We start from the raw sequence: 15,040 nt of genomic DNA, 5'->3' as shown, positions 1-15,040 counted from the left end.
AAAGACAAATGAAAATACGGCATGCCAAAATTTGGGGGATGCAGCACAGGCAGTCCTTAAAAGGGCAGTTTGTAGCAATACAGGCCTACCTCAAGAAACAACAAAAACCTCAAATAAAAATATAGCATTGCGTGCTAAGAAACTAGAAAATGAAGAACAAGTAAAGCCAAAAGTCAGTTTAAAAAAAGGAAATAATAAAAATTAGAATGGAAATAAATGAAATACAGGATGTGGAGAAAGCGGAACCCTTTTGCACTATTGGTGGGAATGCAGATTGGTGCAGCCACTGAGTAAAGCAGTGTGGAGATGCCTCAAAAAATTAAAAATGGATCTGCCTTTTGACCCAGGACCCCACTTCTGGGAATATATCCAAAGGAACCCAAAACACTAATTCGAAAGAACATAAGCTCCCCTATGTTCATTGCAGTGTTATTTACAACCACCAAGATATGGAAACAGCCCAAGTGCCCATCAGTAGATGAGTGGATAAAACAACTGCAGGACATTTACAGAAGGGAATACTACTCAGCCATAATAAAAGAAGAAAATTTTACCCTTTGCGACAGTATGGATGGATGTGAAGAACATTATGCTAAGTGAAATAAGCCAGTCAGAAAAAGACACATACCATATGATTTCACTCACATGTAGAATTTAATGAACAAACTTAACTAACAAGGAGAATGGGGCAGACTCATAGATGGAGAGCAGGATAAGAGCTAGTGCAGGGGCGGGGTGTTGGGGTAGGAGGGATTGAGCAAAAAGGAAAAAGGACTCATGGACATGGACAACAGTGTGGTGTTTTCTGGGGGAGGGTCATGTAAGGGGACTAAATGGAAATGGAAAATATACGATAAAGATTTTTAAAATTATAAAAAGAAAGAATAAAAACAAAAGGAAAAATAATAAAACAAAGAACTGGTACTTTGAAAAGATAAACAAAATTGACAAATCCCTACCTAGGTGCATCAACATAATAGAGAGAAGATTCAAATAGAGAATCAGAAGATGGAGGCATATGTAGATATGCTTTCCTTCCACAGACAACCAAAAGAAGCACAAAAAACAAATTTAAAAACAAAAATTAACCAGAACTGCCAGAAAATTGAACTGCACGGAAGTCCGACAACCAAGGAGTTAAAGAAGAAACATTCACCCATGCTGGAAGGAGGGGTGGTGATGGGCAGCCAGGGCAGACAGGACTCATGGGAAGGTGGTGGCTGGCAGACCAAGCAGTCCCACACTTGTGTGTGGATAAGCCAGGAGGAACAATGGGGGAGCGAGACAGACCACACAACCCAGGTTTCCAGTGCCGGGAAAATAAAGACTCAAAACCTCTGGTTGTAAAAACCTGTGGGGATTGCAGCAACAAGAGAAAACTTGCCAGTTTCCCAGGAGAGTTCTTTGGAGAGACCCACCCACCCAGTAATCTACACCAGGACAACACCTCGAAGGGCTAAATTCACTTTTGGGAAATGGGGGAAAGTGACTGAAAGCCTGGTGATTGTCAAGCAAGCAGCATTGTTCCCTCTCTGATCTCTCCCCCACATCCAGCACCATGAAGCAGTGAACTGGGTTTCCTCAACTTGGTGAATGCCTACCTAAGTAAGGCTTGAGCCCTTACCATGTAACAGGTACACCAAAACAAAAAAATATGGCCCAAATGAAAGAACAGATGAAAATACCAGAAAAAGAACTAAGCGACAAGGAGAGAGCCAACCTACCAGATGCAGAGTTCAAAACACTGATGATCAGGATACTCACAGAAATGATTGAGTATGGTCACAAAATAAAGAAGTAAAAGCTATGCAAAGTAAAATAAAGAAAAATATACAGGGAAATAACAGTGAAGGGAAGGAAACTGGGACTCAAGTCAATGATATGTAACAAAAGGAAGAAATAAACCTTTAACCAGGACAGAAAGAAGAAATGAGAATTCAAAAAAATGAGGAGAGGCCTAGGAACCTCTGGGACATCATTCCAACATCCGAATCATAGGGGTACCAGAATGAGGAGAGAAAGGGCAAGAAATTGAAAACTTATTTGAAAAATTAATGAAGGGGAACTTACCCAATCTGGCAGAGGAAATAGACTTCCAGGAAGCCCAGGAAGCTCAGGGAGTCCCAAAGAAGTTGGTTCCAAAGAGGAGTACACCAAATCACATCATAATTAAATTGTCAAAGATTAAAGATAAAGAGAGAATCTTAAAAGGGGCAAGAGAATAAGAGACAGTTACCTACCAAGGAGTTCCCACAAAACTCTCAGCTGATTTCTCAAAAGAAACCTTGCAGGCAAGAAGGGGCTGGAAAGAAGTATTCAGAGTCATGAAAGGCAAGGGCCTACATCCAAGATTACTCTATCCAGCAAAGCTATCATTTAGAATGGAAGGGCAGATAGAGTGCTTCCCAGATAAGGTCAAGTTAAAGGAGTTCATCATCACCAAGCCCTTATTATATGAAATGTGAAAGGGACTTATCTAAGAAAAAGAAGATAAAAAACTATGAACAGTAAAATGACAACAAACTCACAGCTATTAACAACCACACCTAAAACAAAAACAAAAATAAACTAAGCAAACAACTAGAACAGGAACAGAATCACAGAAATGGAGATCACATGGAGGGTTATCAGCAGGGAGGGGTGGTGGGGATAATGGGGGGAAAAGTACAGGGAGTAAGAAGCATAATTAGTAGGTACAAAATAGATAGGGGGATGTTAAGAATAGTATAGGAAATGGAGAAGGGAAAGAACTTATATGTACAACTCATGGACATGAACTAAGGGGGGTAATGCTGGTGGAATGGGGATACTGGGCAGGGAGGCATTAAGGGGAGAAAAAAGAATGGGACAACTGTAATAGCATAATCAATAAAACATACTTAAAAAAGAATTACAGGTCAGCAAGTCTATTGGTGTTCAAGCAAAGTTTATTAGTGATAACATTCTCATGGAAGAGCGTGGGTCTTGTTGAGTTGGGAGTGAAAGTCACAGGTATGGGTGGCAAAAACCAGGGCAGCAAGATCATAAGGCCCTTTGTCCTGAGTAGGCTGGATGGGCGTGAGGGAGTTATGTATTGATTGGGGAGTAAAGGTGCTGCCAGCTTCTCCGGGAGGGGGGATGTGACTACCCAAATGTAGGCATGTGTGGGGGTCTGTTAGCCTCCCCACATTCTTATCATATCTTGTTCCAGACAACATTTGTTCATCTTGTTGTAATACATATGTGATAGGAGGCAGTTAATTCAAGTTGACGCAGTTGCCCAGAGTTATCTATGGGCTCTTCCTGTAAGCACTAGAGACCCCCTCATAAAACAGATAGTTACCAGAAGCAGGTAATTAACCAAAGTTGTTTAATGGGCTTCTTCTTTGGGCACTGTGGAGCCCCTCTTCTGCCCCCTTCCAGGCCTTGGGATAAATACACAGTTTCAAAGCCTTTATTTCCCACATAGTGGGAATGATGCACACAGAATTCAAAGGGCTCTCCTCCTCCTGTGCTAGCATGGTGTTTCTTGTGATGTTTGGAACACCTGGCAACATTATCAGACCAGGATTAGGACTGCTGAGTTAGTAGGTGAGACACGTCTCCCTCTCCTCTTTGCCTTGTTTACTATCTATCCTACCTAACAAAGGGAGGAGTTATAGTTTTTCACGAAAAGAAGTAATATGGAGTATGTGTCAATAAGGATAAAAATCTTGCTTGAGGGGCAATGAACTACAGGAATTTTGTAAAAATTCCTATAAGGTGATTTTTATTTTCTCTGAAAAAAAGAAAAAAGAAAAGTGCCCAACTGTATAGGAGAGTGACAGCAAAGATTTAGGAGAGTGGCATAAATTTGGCAAAACATCTACTCAAGGTGATTAGAAGAGGATGCAATCAAGAAAAGGGAAACAGACTTTCTGGCTGCACTGAGGAGCCATTGAAGTTGCAATTATGTCCATGTGGTGACACTAAAATCCAAGAAATCTACATTTTAGTGCTTTTTCATAATTGTTCTCTGGAGTGGGGAGGCAGAAAAGGCAGATAAAGAAATGTGAGAATCAATGTAATCTGGCTGCATATAATGTGGCTGAAATGATGAAACAAACAATTTTAGGAGGAAAAGGACATACTGAGGGGGTGTTAATGGGAATGAGGTGAGGGGGAGAAGGAAAGCAATGAAATATTGGAAGAAAATGTGGGGACCAGAGAAGACCTCTGAAAATTCTGTACTTTGTAAAAGCAATGAGAAAACAGGCAGGAAAAAAAAAAAAGCACCAATCACAATTGCAAAGGTCTGGAAATTAACCAAAGTCTTGTAGTCACCAGGGAAGCATTTATTCAGAAAAAAATATCTGTATCTTGGTTAAGAACTGCCAACTTTGTGGCATTTTAGATTTCTCTATTCTCATCTCCTGCTTTCCCAACATGTGCAAGTGAAAAACAGGGCCCACACAGGAGGGAGCTGAAGAGGGCTCCATCTCTTTGAAAGAGTCACTCTCAAGATTGCCATTGTTTGACTTGTCTAGTGGTTCCCTGGAAGACCCCACTTGCAAAGCTATACTGAGAGGACTTGGAGCTTGCCCAGGGTGAACAACCATTTTCCTGAGGGAGTTGAAAGGGAGGGCATTTGTCACAAAAAATTAAAGGCAATTGTTTAACTTCATGGTTTCTTGAGGTAGTAGGTAACAGTGTAAACAATAGTACGGACAAAAACTTCAAAGGAAAAGCTGGAAATACATGTGCATAAGGCTTGGGAAAGCTCTGCAGTGTTACTGGAAAACCAGAAGGGCACATGCATGTGTGGAGCGCATGCCCCAGGCCGTGTTCTTTCTTTCTCAGGAAAGTCAGAGGAAGACCCTCAGCTCTCATCTCTGGCTGAGCTTGTGGCTCCAGGGAGCAGGAGGTGAAGGTAAACACAGAGGTAATGAACACTTGGGGAGTGTGGAGAGATGCCCGTCAGCACACATGGAGTGCATTTTTGCTGAAATTCAGTTGTCCTTATGCAGTGGGGATCTACTTCTGGACCCTCTGTCACGTTCTATTGACCTACAACACCACACTCTTCTGGGTGCTGTAGGTGTATAATCTTTTCTTCTTTTTCAGGGTTTGGTTATTGTTGTTTTTATTTGGGTACTTTTTCATTTCTGTGTGAATTTAGTGTCAGCTGTATTTTATAAAAGAATTCTGCTTTTCTGTTTTTCAAAATGATTGCATTGAAAATATAGGCCAGAGAGGGGAGGAAGATAGCGGAGGAGTGAGTGGAAGTCACACTGACCTTCTCCCAGGACCAATCTGGAATTACAACTCAATTGTGGAGGAACCACTCAAAACAAACAACTGAGCAAAGGCGAGAGAGTAGCCTTATAACCTTGGATGGACTGAAGAACCAGCCTGGTAAGGAGTGAGGCAGAGACTCAATAGGACTGGCTGAGCGCCCACAGACAGTAGCACTAGAGGGATAATTAAGCAGCCAGTTGGATCCCCCTGAGAAGAATGGGGTCTAAACCCTAAGCTGGGTACCCCAGCCAAGAGCACCAGAGCCCCAAAAGTACACAGTTAACAACCAGCGGAGAAAAGGGGCAGGGCTGCAGAGACAGACAGCTGGGGATGCACGAGCTGTTTGAAGGGCCAACACACATATTTTCACTTGCAGCCACTTATCCTGGGTTCTGGCAAAGGCAGGGGCAGAGAGGGCTGGTGATGCCAGAGGAGAGACTGAGTGCCGTGACCAGTGCCGGGAGGAGGTCCCTGAGGGGGGGAGCAATGGGAGATTAAGAAAGACACAGACAATTTAAGGAAAAGTGGGGACCAGGTGGGCCATCATCCTCTGATGGAGAGACAATGACCCTGAACATGGTCTCCATGTTTATTTTATAAGAGTTAGTTGGATAAAGCTCAAGGACATTTTGCAGACTCAGGGAAAAACTGCAGGCAAATTGCTCCATTCCCAGGTGATCTAAATGATGAATATTTCTTCTGCAAAAGTTACAGTCACATTCCGCTGAAGCTTGTGGTCAACTATCTCCTTTTTCAACCCTGAGGGTTCCGGTTGTATGAAGCCAGCCTTCACTGTCCTCCACACTGAGGTTGGAAGCTTTGGAGAGAGAACTGAGAGAGTAGACGCTGAGATCCTGGTGCTGAGTCAATCCCCAGATGGCAGCAGCCATCATGCTCAGGCAGACCACTTCCCTACTGGTGGCAGCAGCCTGAGGGGAAACGATGGCCCCAACCCCAGGAAGGATTTGGCCCTGCCCTATCGTGCTTAAACCTGACTGCTGAGTGCAGAGTGACTAGATTAACTACTGAAGGAGTCATCCACAGACAGTAGATCCCTGGCAGTCTCTGAGGAGGCTGCTTAAGGTCAGACTGGGCCAACATCTGACATCACCAGAGGCAGATCCAGAAAGAAAAAAACAGTGGTAAACACAAGAGGCTACTGAGACAAAATCCACTGTGATCTTCTCCATGATTTGCAATATCTTTTTTCCTGCACAGCTTTTTAACATTCATGTCCTGTCCAGCAAGTTTGTACATATTAAGTCACCAGATTTTATACTGTTGTGTTTTTCAATTCACATATTTTGCACCCCTCCTTCTCTTACCCTAGTTTACCTTCTTCCTTCCTCCCATTATTTTCATTTCAAGTTTTGTTTTCTCTCTCGCTACAACCTGTTTCCATTCTGCACTCTTACTATTTCTCCCCCATCCAGCCTCTCAAAACCAATTTTCTTGTCAATGGTCATCTCACTTCCTTTCTCCCAGCTCTTGAAATACCCACATTCTCTCTCTAACTTTAGCAATCTTTGCTAGTTGATTGTTGGCAGGGTAGTTATGTTGCATTTTTTTTTCAATTTTATCTCTAGGGCTTCACCAATTTTCTATGTCATATATCAAATTTTATTGGTCCCCTCTTCTACCCTTTTTTCTCATTTCAAATTTTTAATTTTGCCATCTTAGCCCATCTTTTCTTTTTTGTCTTTCTTCTATTTCTCTTTCATCCTGAGCTTTTATTTTTTTAATTTTTCTTTATATCTCAAATTTTAATTTTTCCCTGTCTTAGCCTGGTTTTTGATCCTCACTCTTAGTACTCCCTCTGCCTCTATCATTTCAAAATCCCTTCCCATTCCTCTAGACATCTCTTAAGCTTTTCTTTGTTTCTTTTTTCCCTCCTATACCCATGCCACCTATATTAATTTTAGCTCACTTTTTGTTGATAGTACTGTGGTGGACGTTCCTCTGTAATTCGACTCCTATATTTTTATTATTTACCATTTTTCCTTCCTTTTTCTTTCTCTCTCTCACTTTATTTTATTTTATATTATTTTAATTTCTGTTTAAACCTAATACTATACAATTCCCTTCTCATACTCCATTCCACATTCTTCATTTCCTTTTTTATTCATCAGGTAAATTTTACTTTCTCTCTTTGCATTGCTCCAACTCCCAACTCTTATTAGTGCTCCTCCCTCTACCCTCTCAAAATCATTTTTCTTTCAGTAGGTCATCTCATATTCACTCTCCTTTCTTATCTCTTTACACCCTTATTAATACTGGTTCATTTGCTGTTGGTAGCGGGATTGTGGGGGGAAGTGATTTTTGCAGGCGTGGGTTTGTTTCCTGGGCTTTGTGGTTTTGTTCTGGCAGCACCTGCACAACTGCACACAAAACATGGTGGGCGGACTCACCCTCAGTCAACCAGCTGGAGGGAAGATACACCAAAGAAAGACCAACAACAATCAAAAGCAAGTCACATCCAGAGAGTCAATATAAATGGCATGAAGGGCATCCCAAGAGTATCAAGTTCAGAAGATCAACGAGGCCACACCACTGAATCTCACAAGTTTCTTACCATAGAAGTTCACACCACAAACTCAGGGAGTCAGAACAGATCAATTTAAGAAGCAGAAGCAAACAAGAACAGTCTCACAAATAATGGGAAGACAAAGAAACAACCCCCAATTGAAAGGAAAGGAGGAATCCTCAGAAAGAGTGCTAAATGAAATAGAGGCAAGTCAACTATCAGATATTGAGTTCAAAACAATGATTATAAGGAAGCTCAATGAGCTCAGTGAGAATTACCAGAAACTACAGGGAAACTGTATCAACATGAAAAAGGATGTTCTTAAAACTCACATTCTCAAAAGCTTTTCCTTTCTGCTACAGCTCTCATGGATTTCCCTCTCTGCCAGCCTGCAAATCTTAGGACCCCCTAAGCCTTGAGTTGTGGTTTCAAAAAGAGCATTCATTGTTTCCTGAGTGTTTTGATGGAGAGTGCCACATCCACCATAGTAATGAATTCAATCAAGGGCCACCTTGCCACTGAATAGCAGCCTCCAAGGGACCATCATAAGATCCTGGGCTTGCCTCCTTTCAGCATCTATTGCACTGGTGCTCTGTTGTGGTCTTTTCAATGCTTGTCTCTCTCAAACATCAAAAAAGAGTTCCTTGAGGCCTGAGACCATGGCTAAGATGCATTAACATTTCCAGAACAGAGCAGAAAGTAAAAACTCCATGGATACTTATGGAATGAGAAGAAGTGAAACAGTGACTAAATGAATGCCTGAATAAATGAATGAATTCTGGAAGCTCAGTAACTACTTGTTGATCAAGTCATTCGCGCTGGGTCAGGAGAGAAGCAGAAGGATTGCTTTTCTCTGTGCTTAATGAAACTTGAAGATAATAAGTAACTTGATCATCCTTAGCAAGCGAGCATTGTAATACAGGAGATGAGTAACAAAAACAGAAAAGTAATACAGGAAAGAAATGAGTAACAAAAGCAACCACTGTCACGTCTAACCCTGTTAATACACAACATACGAGACCAGTTATGCAAGCATACCAGTCTCCGTCTTTTGACCAATTGAACACAGCTTTTTTCTGTTCTCATTCCCCAGGGATCTCACCTCTACCACTTTAGAGGAAAATTGTGTCTCTCAATCTCATTTCATCTGGTAGGTTTAGGCTGGAAAAATATCTTGGCACAGACTGATAACCTCGCCTACCACCCCACCATCATGCCCAGCCAAAGATAACACCTCTTTTCTCAGCAGCTAGGTGTAGCCAAATAACTAGGAGCCAGTCAAGGGGGAATGAACAGAAGCAAGGCCCACGACTTCTGGAGAATTTTCCCCAAAGAAGGAAGCATGATCTCCCCTCTCCTTCTGTCCTTTTCCCAGAAGCTGTAAGTAACATTGAGTAGGGCAGTGCAACAGCCTGCAAAGAGACCGCATCCCCGACGTTAGGCTCCATATTAGGCCTTCCATGAAAGAGGGACCATTTCGTTATTTCAGGATCTCTTGTAACAGTCACCTGGCCTTTATCTTAACTAGTATTTGTTCTTTTGGTAATAAGAAGCATCTCAGAGAGTGCTGGAGAAAAGAAGAAGAAGAAAACAGATCATTATAAAGTGCTTTCAATTCAACAGGCACCATGCTAGATGACGATCCCAGAAATTACTTGTTATATTTCTAGACATGAGGACACTGACGTTCAGCAAAGTCAACTAACTCACACAAGGTCATATGGCTGAAAACAGTGGTGCCAGGTCTGTCTGATTCCAAAGTTGACACTCTTTCTATTTACAGTAACAGTAAGAGTAACAGGAATGGGAATAATGGTCATAATTGTAATAGCTAACATTTGTTAAGTGCTTGTTAAGTGTCAAAATCTCTGTTGAGCATCATGCATGAATTATCTCATTTAATTCTCACAATAACCTTTTGAAGTAGATGCTACTCTTGTACTGATATTATAGATGAGGAAAGAGACTTAGAGTTACTAACTAATTTTCCTAAAGTCATAAAAACCAGTAAGAGGTGGTGTCACAGTTTAAACTGTGGCTGATGGGCTCTAGAGCTACAAGTCCCTCTGCTTGACTATGAACACATTTTTAGATTAAATTATTTTTCAGTTACACAGGAATGTCCAGTGCCCAATCTTTGCCTTAGGGTAAAGAGCAAGTCACCATTCTGAACCTGAGGGTGAACATGCATTGGGTGACTCATGTGTGGCCAATTTGACCCCACTATAGAGCTTGTGAGACTTAGAAATATATTTATTGCATGGGGACTGGGCACTGAGACTCTCCTGCCCACCCGCCACTAGTGGTGCACACCTTACTATCCTGAGCTGTGAATTTATGGGCACAGATGAAGGAGTCACTGTACAGAAGCTGAAAGAATTTCATGACACACATTTAAATGATCTAAATTTAATTCTATTCTGTTCCTAGCAATATGCTAGGGATACAGTGAAGGATGAATGACCAAACAAACATAAATGAGAGTTCTTCATTATGAATTATGATTAGGATTTCTCAGGTGCCATCGTGGACTCACTCCTATGTCAAAAATAAAACTAGTAATGATATTCTCAAATATATAGTTTTTTTTTTATTTTTACTTTAAATGACATAATCTATTACCAAAGCGTCAGGTGTTCCTATCAACAATTTGCCCTGGTATTTGTTTCTTAAAAATCAGTTGAGAGGAAGAAATAAAAAGCGTTTTCAAAACTGGTCTGCATAACTCCAACAATGAACATGAGAAAGTCATTATAAGACAAGAAAAGACAGACTAACATCTCAAGAATATAGATTATTTCACAAACAGATGTAGGAATGCACCCACCTTCTGAGGTTTATGCCCTTGTATAGCCCCCTCCCTTCTGTGTGTGAGTGGAAACTGTGACTTGCTTCTAACCAATGGAGTATGGCAGAGAGATGGGACGTCACTGCCATGACCACATTACGCTTATATAATACATCTTGCTAGCAGACTCACGCTCAGAGCTGTTCCCTCGCTGGCTCTGAAACATGGTGGGAGACCCACCAGTAAGAAAGTGAGGGTGCCCTCAGAGAACTGAAAGCAGCCTTCAGACAGCAGCCAGCAAACAGCCAGGGCCCTCAGTGTCCAACTGCAAGGAAATGAATCCTGCCAACAACCTGAAGAGCATCAAAGCAGATCCTTCCCTCGTTGAGCTGCAGATGAGAATGCAGCATGGCCAACACTTGACTAGCAGCCTGTGAGGCCGATGCTCAAGACACAGTATATTGCACCCAACCCCTGGTCCACAGAAACTGAGGTAATGTCCTGTTTTAACCTGTTGGTAATTTGTGATAGAGCAGTGAATGAGACACATGCAAAAATTATTAACAAACTATTAGCAACTCTAGTTCTCTGAAATATGCCAGTGACATCTTGATACGAATTGCATTGAATCTATAGATTAATTAGGGTAGTAGGAGCATTTTAAAAATATTAATCCCTCCTATCCATGACTAGAGTATATGCTTTCACTTTTTGTATCTTCTTGATTTTTTTCCTTGATATCTTATAATTATCCAAGTACAGGCCTTTTCCATCCGTGGTTGAGTTTAGTCCGATTTTATTTTATTTTTTTGATTCAATTGTAAATGGGGTTGTTTTGTTAGTTTCCCTTTCTGTAAGTTCATTATTGATGTATACAAATGCAACTTATTTCTGGATATTTATTTTGTGTCCTGCTACTTTACTGAATTCATTTATCAGTTCTAGTCATTTTTTGATACCTCTGTATATACAGTATCATGTCATCTGCAAATAATGAGAGTTGTGCTTCTTGCATTCCATTTTGGGTGCCTTTTATGTCTTCCTGTCTGATTGCTATAGCTAGGACTTCCAGTACTCTGCTGAACAGGAGTGGTGAAAGTGGACATCTGCATCTTGGTCCCAATCTTAAGGGAAATGCTTTTAGTGTTTCCCCAGTGAGTATGCTATTGGCTGTGGGCTTGTCATATATGGCCTTTACCATGCTGACGTATGTTCCCTTTATTCCCACTACTCTGAGAGTTTCCATTATAAATGGGAGCTGGATTTTGTCAAATGCTTTTTCTGTATCTATTGATATGATCCTATGATATTTATCCTTCATTTTATGGGTGTATCATGTTTATTGGTTTAGTTATTGTACCAACCTTGCATCCCCACAATAAATTCCAATAGGTGAATGACATTTTGAATGTATTGCTGGGTTCAATGTACTGATATTTTGTTGAGGAGTTTTGCATCTGTTCATCAGGGATATCGGCCTACAATTTCTTTCTTTGTAGTGTCTTTACCAGGTTTTACAAACAGGATAATGCTAGACTCTTAAGATGAGCTTGGGAGTTTTCCCTCCTCTTGAAGCTTTTGGAACCGTCCTGACTGGCTTCTGGCCCTGGGGTCACACTCGCCACAGCAGGCTCTACCCCAGATGAGGCACACACTCACTAACAGGGCTCCTTTTTTGGCATCTGATCTACAACCCATCTGGGATTTTCCTTTCAAAATACCAAAATGCTATTTCCGATAAAAACAACCCAAAATATGTGAGCAGCACAAAAGGCAGCTATGGGAAGATTCCATTTATAGGAAACACCCTGAACAGGTCAAGGAGCAGAGACAGAGAGCACGTCAGGTGTTTCCAGGGGTGGGAGGAGACGGGAGTGAGGATTTAGGGTTCACGATTTTCTTTCGGGGGGATGGACCATTCTGCAACTAGGTAGTGGTGTCCATTGTGCAGCGTCGCGAATGTACCTCGTGCTCAGGAATGACACAATTTAAAATATAAACAATCACCTTTATGTGTTACTTAAATAAACCAAATTGTGACGAAAATAAAGCATACCATAAAAATTAAAATTAGTTCAAAGCGTGGGGGTAAAACAAATTGAGACGGGAATGGGAGAGCCGGTGGAACCACAAGCGGCTCTAGAACTGGCGCTGGTGCATTTTCCTCCTCTCTGGCAGGGCCGGGGGCAGGTTCCAGGGAGGGCTCTTTGGGCCAGGGTCGGAGGGCCTCAGTCAGGTCAGGAGCTGCGGCATAGGCCGGCCCGGGCTCCAGAACTTCAGCTGGAGCGGGTGATGGAGGTGGCAGAACAGATGAAGTTGGACGCCCCTCGGAGTATGGAGCAGTCTGCAGGTCTGCTCCTGCAGTGGGCTCCTTGGGCCAGATGACAGATGGTAAAGATGGAGCCAGCTCCGCCTCCTGGGCTGGTGCTGGAGTTGGGAGAGGAGAAAGGATCATGCACAGGCCCACATTTCCCTGTGTCCCTGCCAACTCAGAAATCAGCCATAGCCAGGACCCACCCCAGGATGTCCTCCTCACAGGCAGTCCAGCAGCTGGGTGTTCTGAGCCTGGTCTTGGCTCCTGGCCAGCATCTGTGGGTGCTCGCTGTGTGTCTTGCACCCACCCTTCCACATGAGCTCACTTGCACCTCCACCCCCCATCCGTCTCCCACCTCCCCCACCTTCTCACCCTCAGGCTCTGCCTCCTCAGGCTCCAGGTCCTCTGGCCTGGTGCTTTCAGTGGGCACACCGTGCTCCAGACTGGGATCCAGAACGCTGAGATGGCTGGGGAGCCTGGACAGCTTCAGGTCAGGAGTCTTTCTCCGGCCATTCCTGGGCCCTTGTTTCTCAGTCCCCCAAGTGGCCACATTTACTTTGGGCCTGCTCTGGTCCTCTGTGGTGTGGCTCCCCTGACCCTCCCTGACAGAGGAGGAGCAGGGGTCCCCATCATCCAACTGTTGCTCCTCTGTGCTCTGGGTTGAGTTCTGCAATGACAGTGACCAGCAGCCTGTCTGGAGGCCTCCATCCTGTCCCTGCCCAAGCTGCTGCTTCCCTGCCCCTCTGCTCTGTGATCAGACCCAGCCTTGTGTCTGCACAGACCTGTGCTCAGGACAAATGAGATTCACCTCCCGGGCTTGGGATAAACCTTGGGCAGTGGACACCCCCCATACCTCCTTGTCCACCTGGCCAGCCTTGGCCTGGGGTGCGAACATGACCAGACCACCAGATTCTCACCTGTTGCTGCTCAGGGCAGGCCCTCCCCTGTGAACCCCACTCCTGCAAACACACACAAACACTCTCTCTCTCACACACACACACACACACACACGGGGAGGGGACATAGGGCCTCTCAAGAGAGATCTGAGTGGTGGTCTGCCCCAAACAACATCACCCTGGGCCTCCCTGTGTTACCTCTGGGCTCCTGCGTGAAAAGGGCCACAGGCGCCTGGACTGAGTCCCCACCCAGCGGCAGCCACGGTGGAAAATAGTATTGTGGCTGCCCCTTTTCCGGCCACGGCCTCGCGAGACAGGCAGACAACAACAGAACATCCTTCCCTCGCAAGTGCCTCGGACCAAGTGATCTGGGAAGGGGCCGTTTTAGAATGTGGCTGCCTGGTTACCAGGGTTCCAAGTTCACTTGGGCTCTGTTGTCAGTAAGTGAGGTCACTGCCTGGGTCCCATACCCTCTGTGTCGCCTCACACAGGAGCAGGGACTTCACGTGGACGCAAACCACAACCAGACGACATTCCTCACAGCCAAGGCCAGAGAGAGGTGGAACATCCCTGTGGTACAGAAAACTCTCGAGAGTTGGTGTTTTCTAGAAGGACAGAGGGCAGGCATGAGCATTCCATCAAGAGGTGTGCACACTCCAGTACGTGTCAGAGATGCCCGCCCCACTGGATGGTTAACACGCACTGCAAACGCTGGGGAGAGAGCACGGTTACATTCAGGCTTTTGGTCTGGTGGTGACCAGTCCTGGGGACCAAGTAGGAAGCAGAGGTGCAGCAGATCCTCTGAAGAGAAGGGGAAAGGCCCCTGCTCTGGGAGAACAGTGTGCAGGACCCTCCAAAGATCCGTAGGTGCCCACCTTCACCTGGAAGCGCTCACCCTAGGAGGTTACCCCACAGAAATTCCTGCACAATTTTTCAAAGATGTATTTTCAATACTATTCATCAGAGAACTGATGATATAGCCAGGAAAAAACACTAATGTCCATGGAGAGGGGGTGGGATCCACCAATCCTGGTGGACTTTGGCCTCTAGACTCCAGAACTGGGGGAAAAAAATGTCTGCTGTTTATGCCACCCAGTCTGTGGTAGTCTCTTATGGCAGCCTGAGCAGGCTGAGACAAGGGGAAAACCTTTTTGCCTTTTTTAAAGATTTTATTTATTTATTTTTAGAGAGAGGGGAAGGGAGGGAGAAAGAGGGGGAGTGAAACATCAATGTGTGGTTGCCTCTCACACGCCCCTCACTGG

At 43.8% G+C, this 15,040-nt stretch overlaps 1 protein-coding gene across 1 annotated transcript; it reads right to left on the bottom strand.

Annotated features, from left to right (window-relative positions):
- Window positions 1-5,993: 5,993 nt before the first annotated feature.
- Window positions 5,994-13,777, bottom strand: LOC139440682 (uncharacterized). Its single transcript, XM_071220547.1, has 4 exons — window positions 13,736-13,777; window positions 13,255-13,549; window positions 12,697-12,995; window positions 5,994-6,185 (listed from the first exon to the last, which is right to left on the bottom strand). The coding sequence occupies exons 1-4, from the start codon at window positions 13,775-13,777 to the stop codon at window positions 5,994-5,996; spliced, it is 828 nt and encodes a 275-aa protein (XP_071076648.1).
- Between the last annotated feature and the right edge of the window lie 1,263 nt (window positions 13,778-15,040).

The sequence above is a fragment of the Desmodus rotundus genome, chromosome 1, assembly GCF_022682495.2.
Source record: "Desmodus rotundus isolate HL8 chromosome 1, HLdesRot8A.1, whole genome shotgun sequence".
In the NCBI taxonomy this organism is placed as follows: domain Eukaryota; kingdom Metazoa; phylum Chordata; class Mammalia; order Chiroptera; family Phyllostomidae; genus Desmodus; species Desmodus rotundus.
Note: the sequence above shows the minus strand (reverse complement) of the source record. Positions and strands in the feature narration are given on the sequence as shown.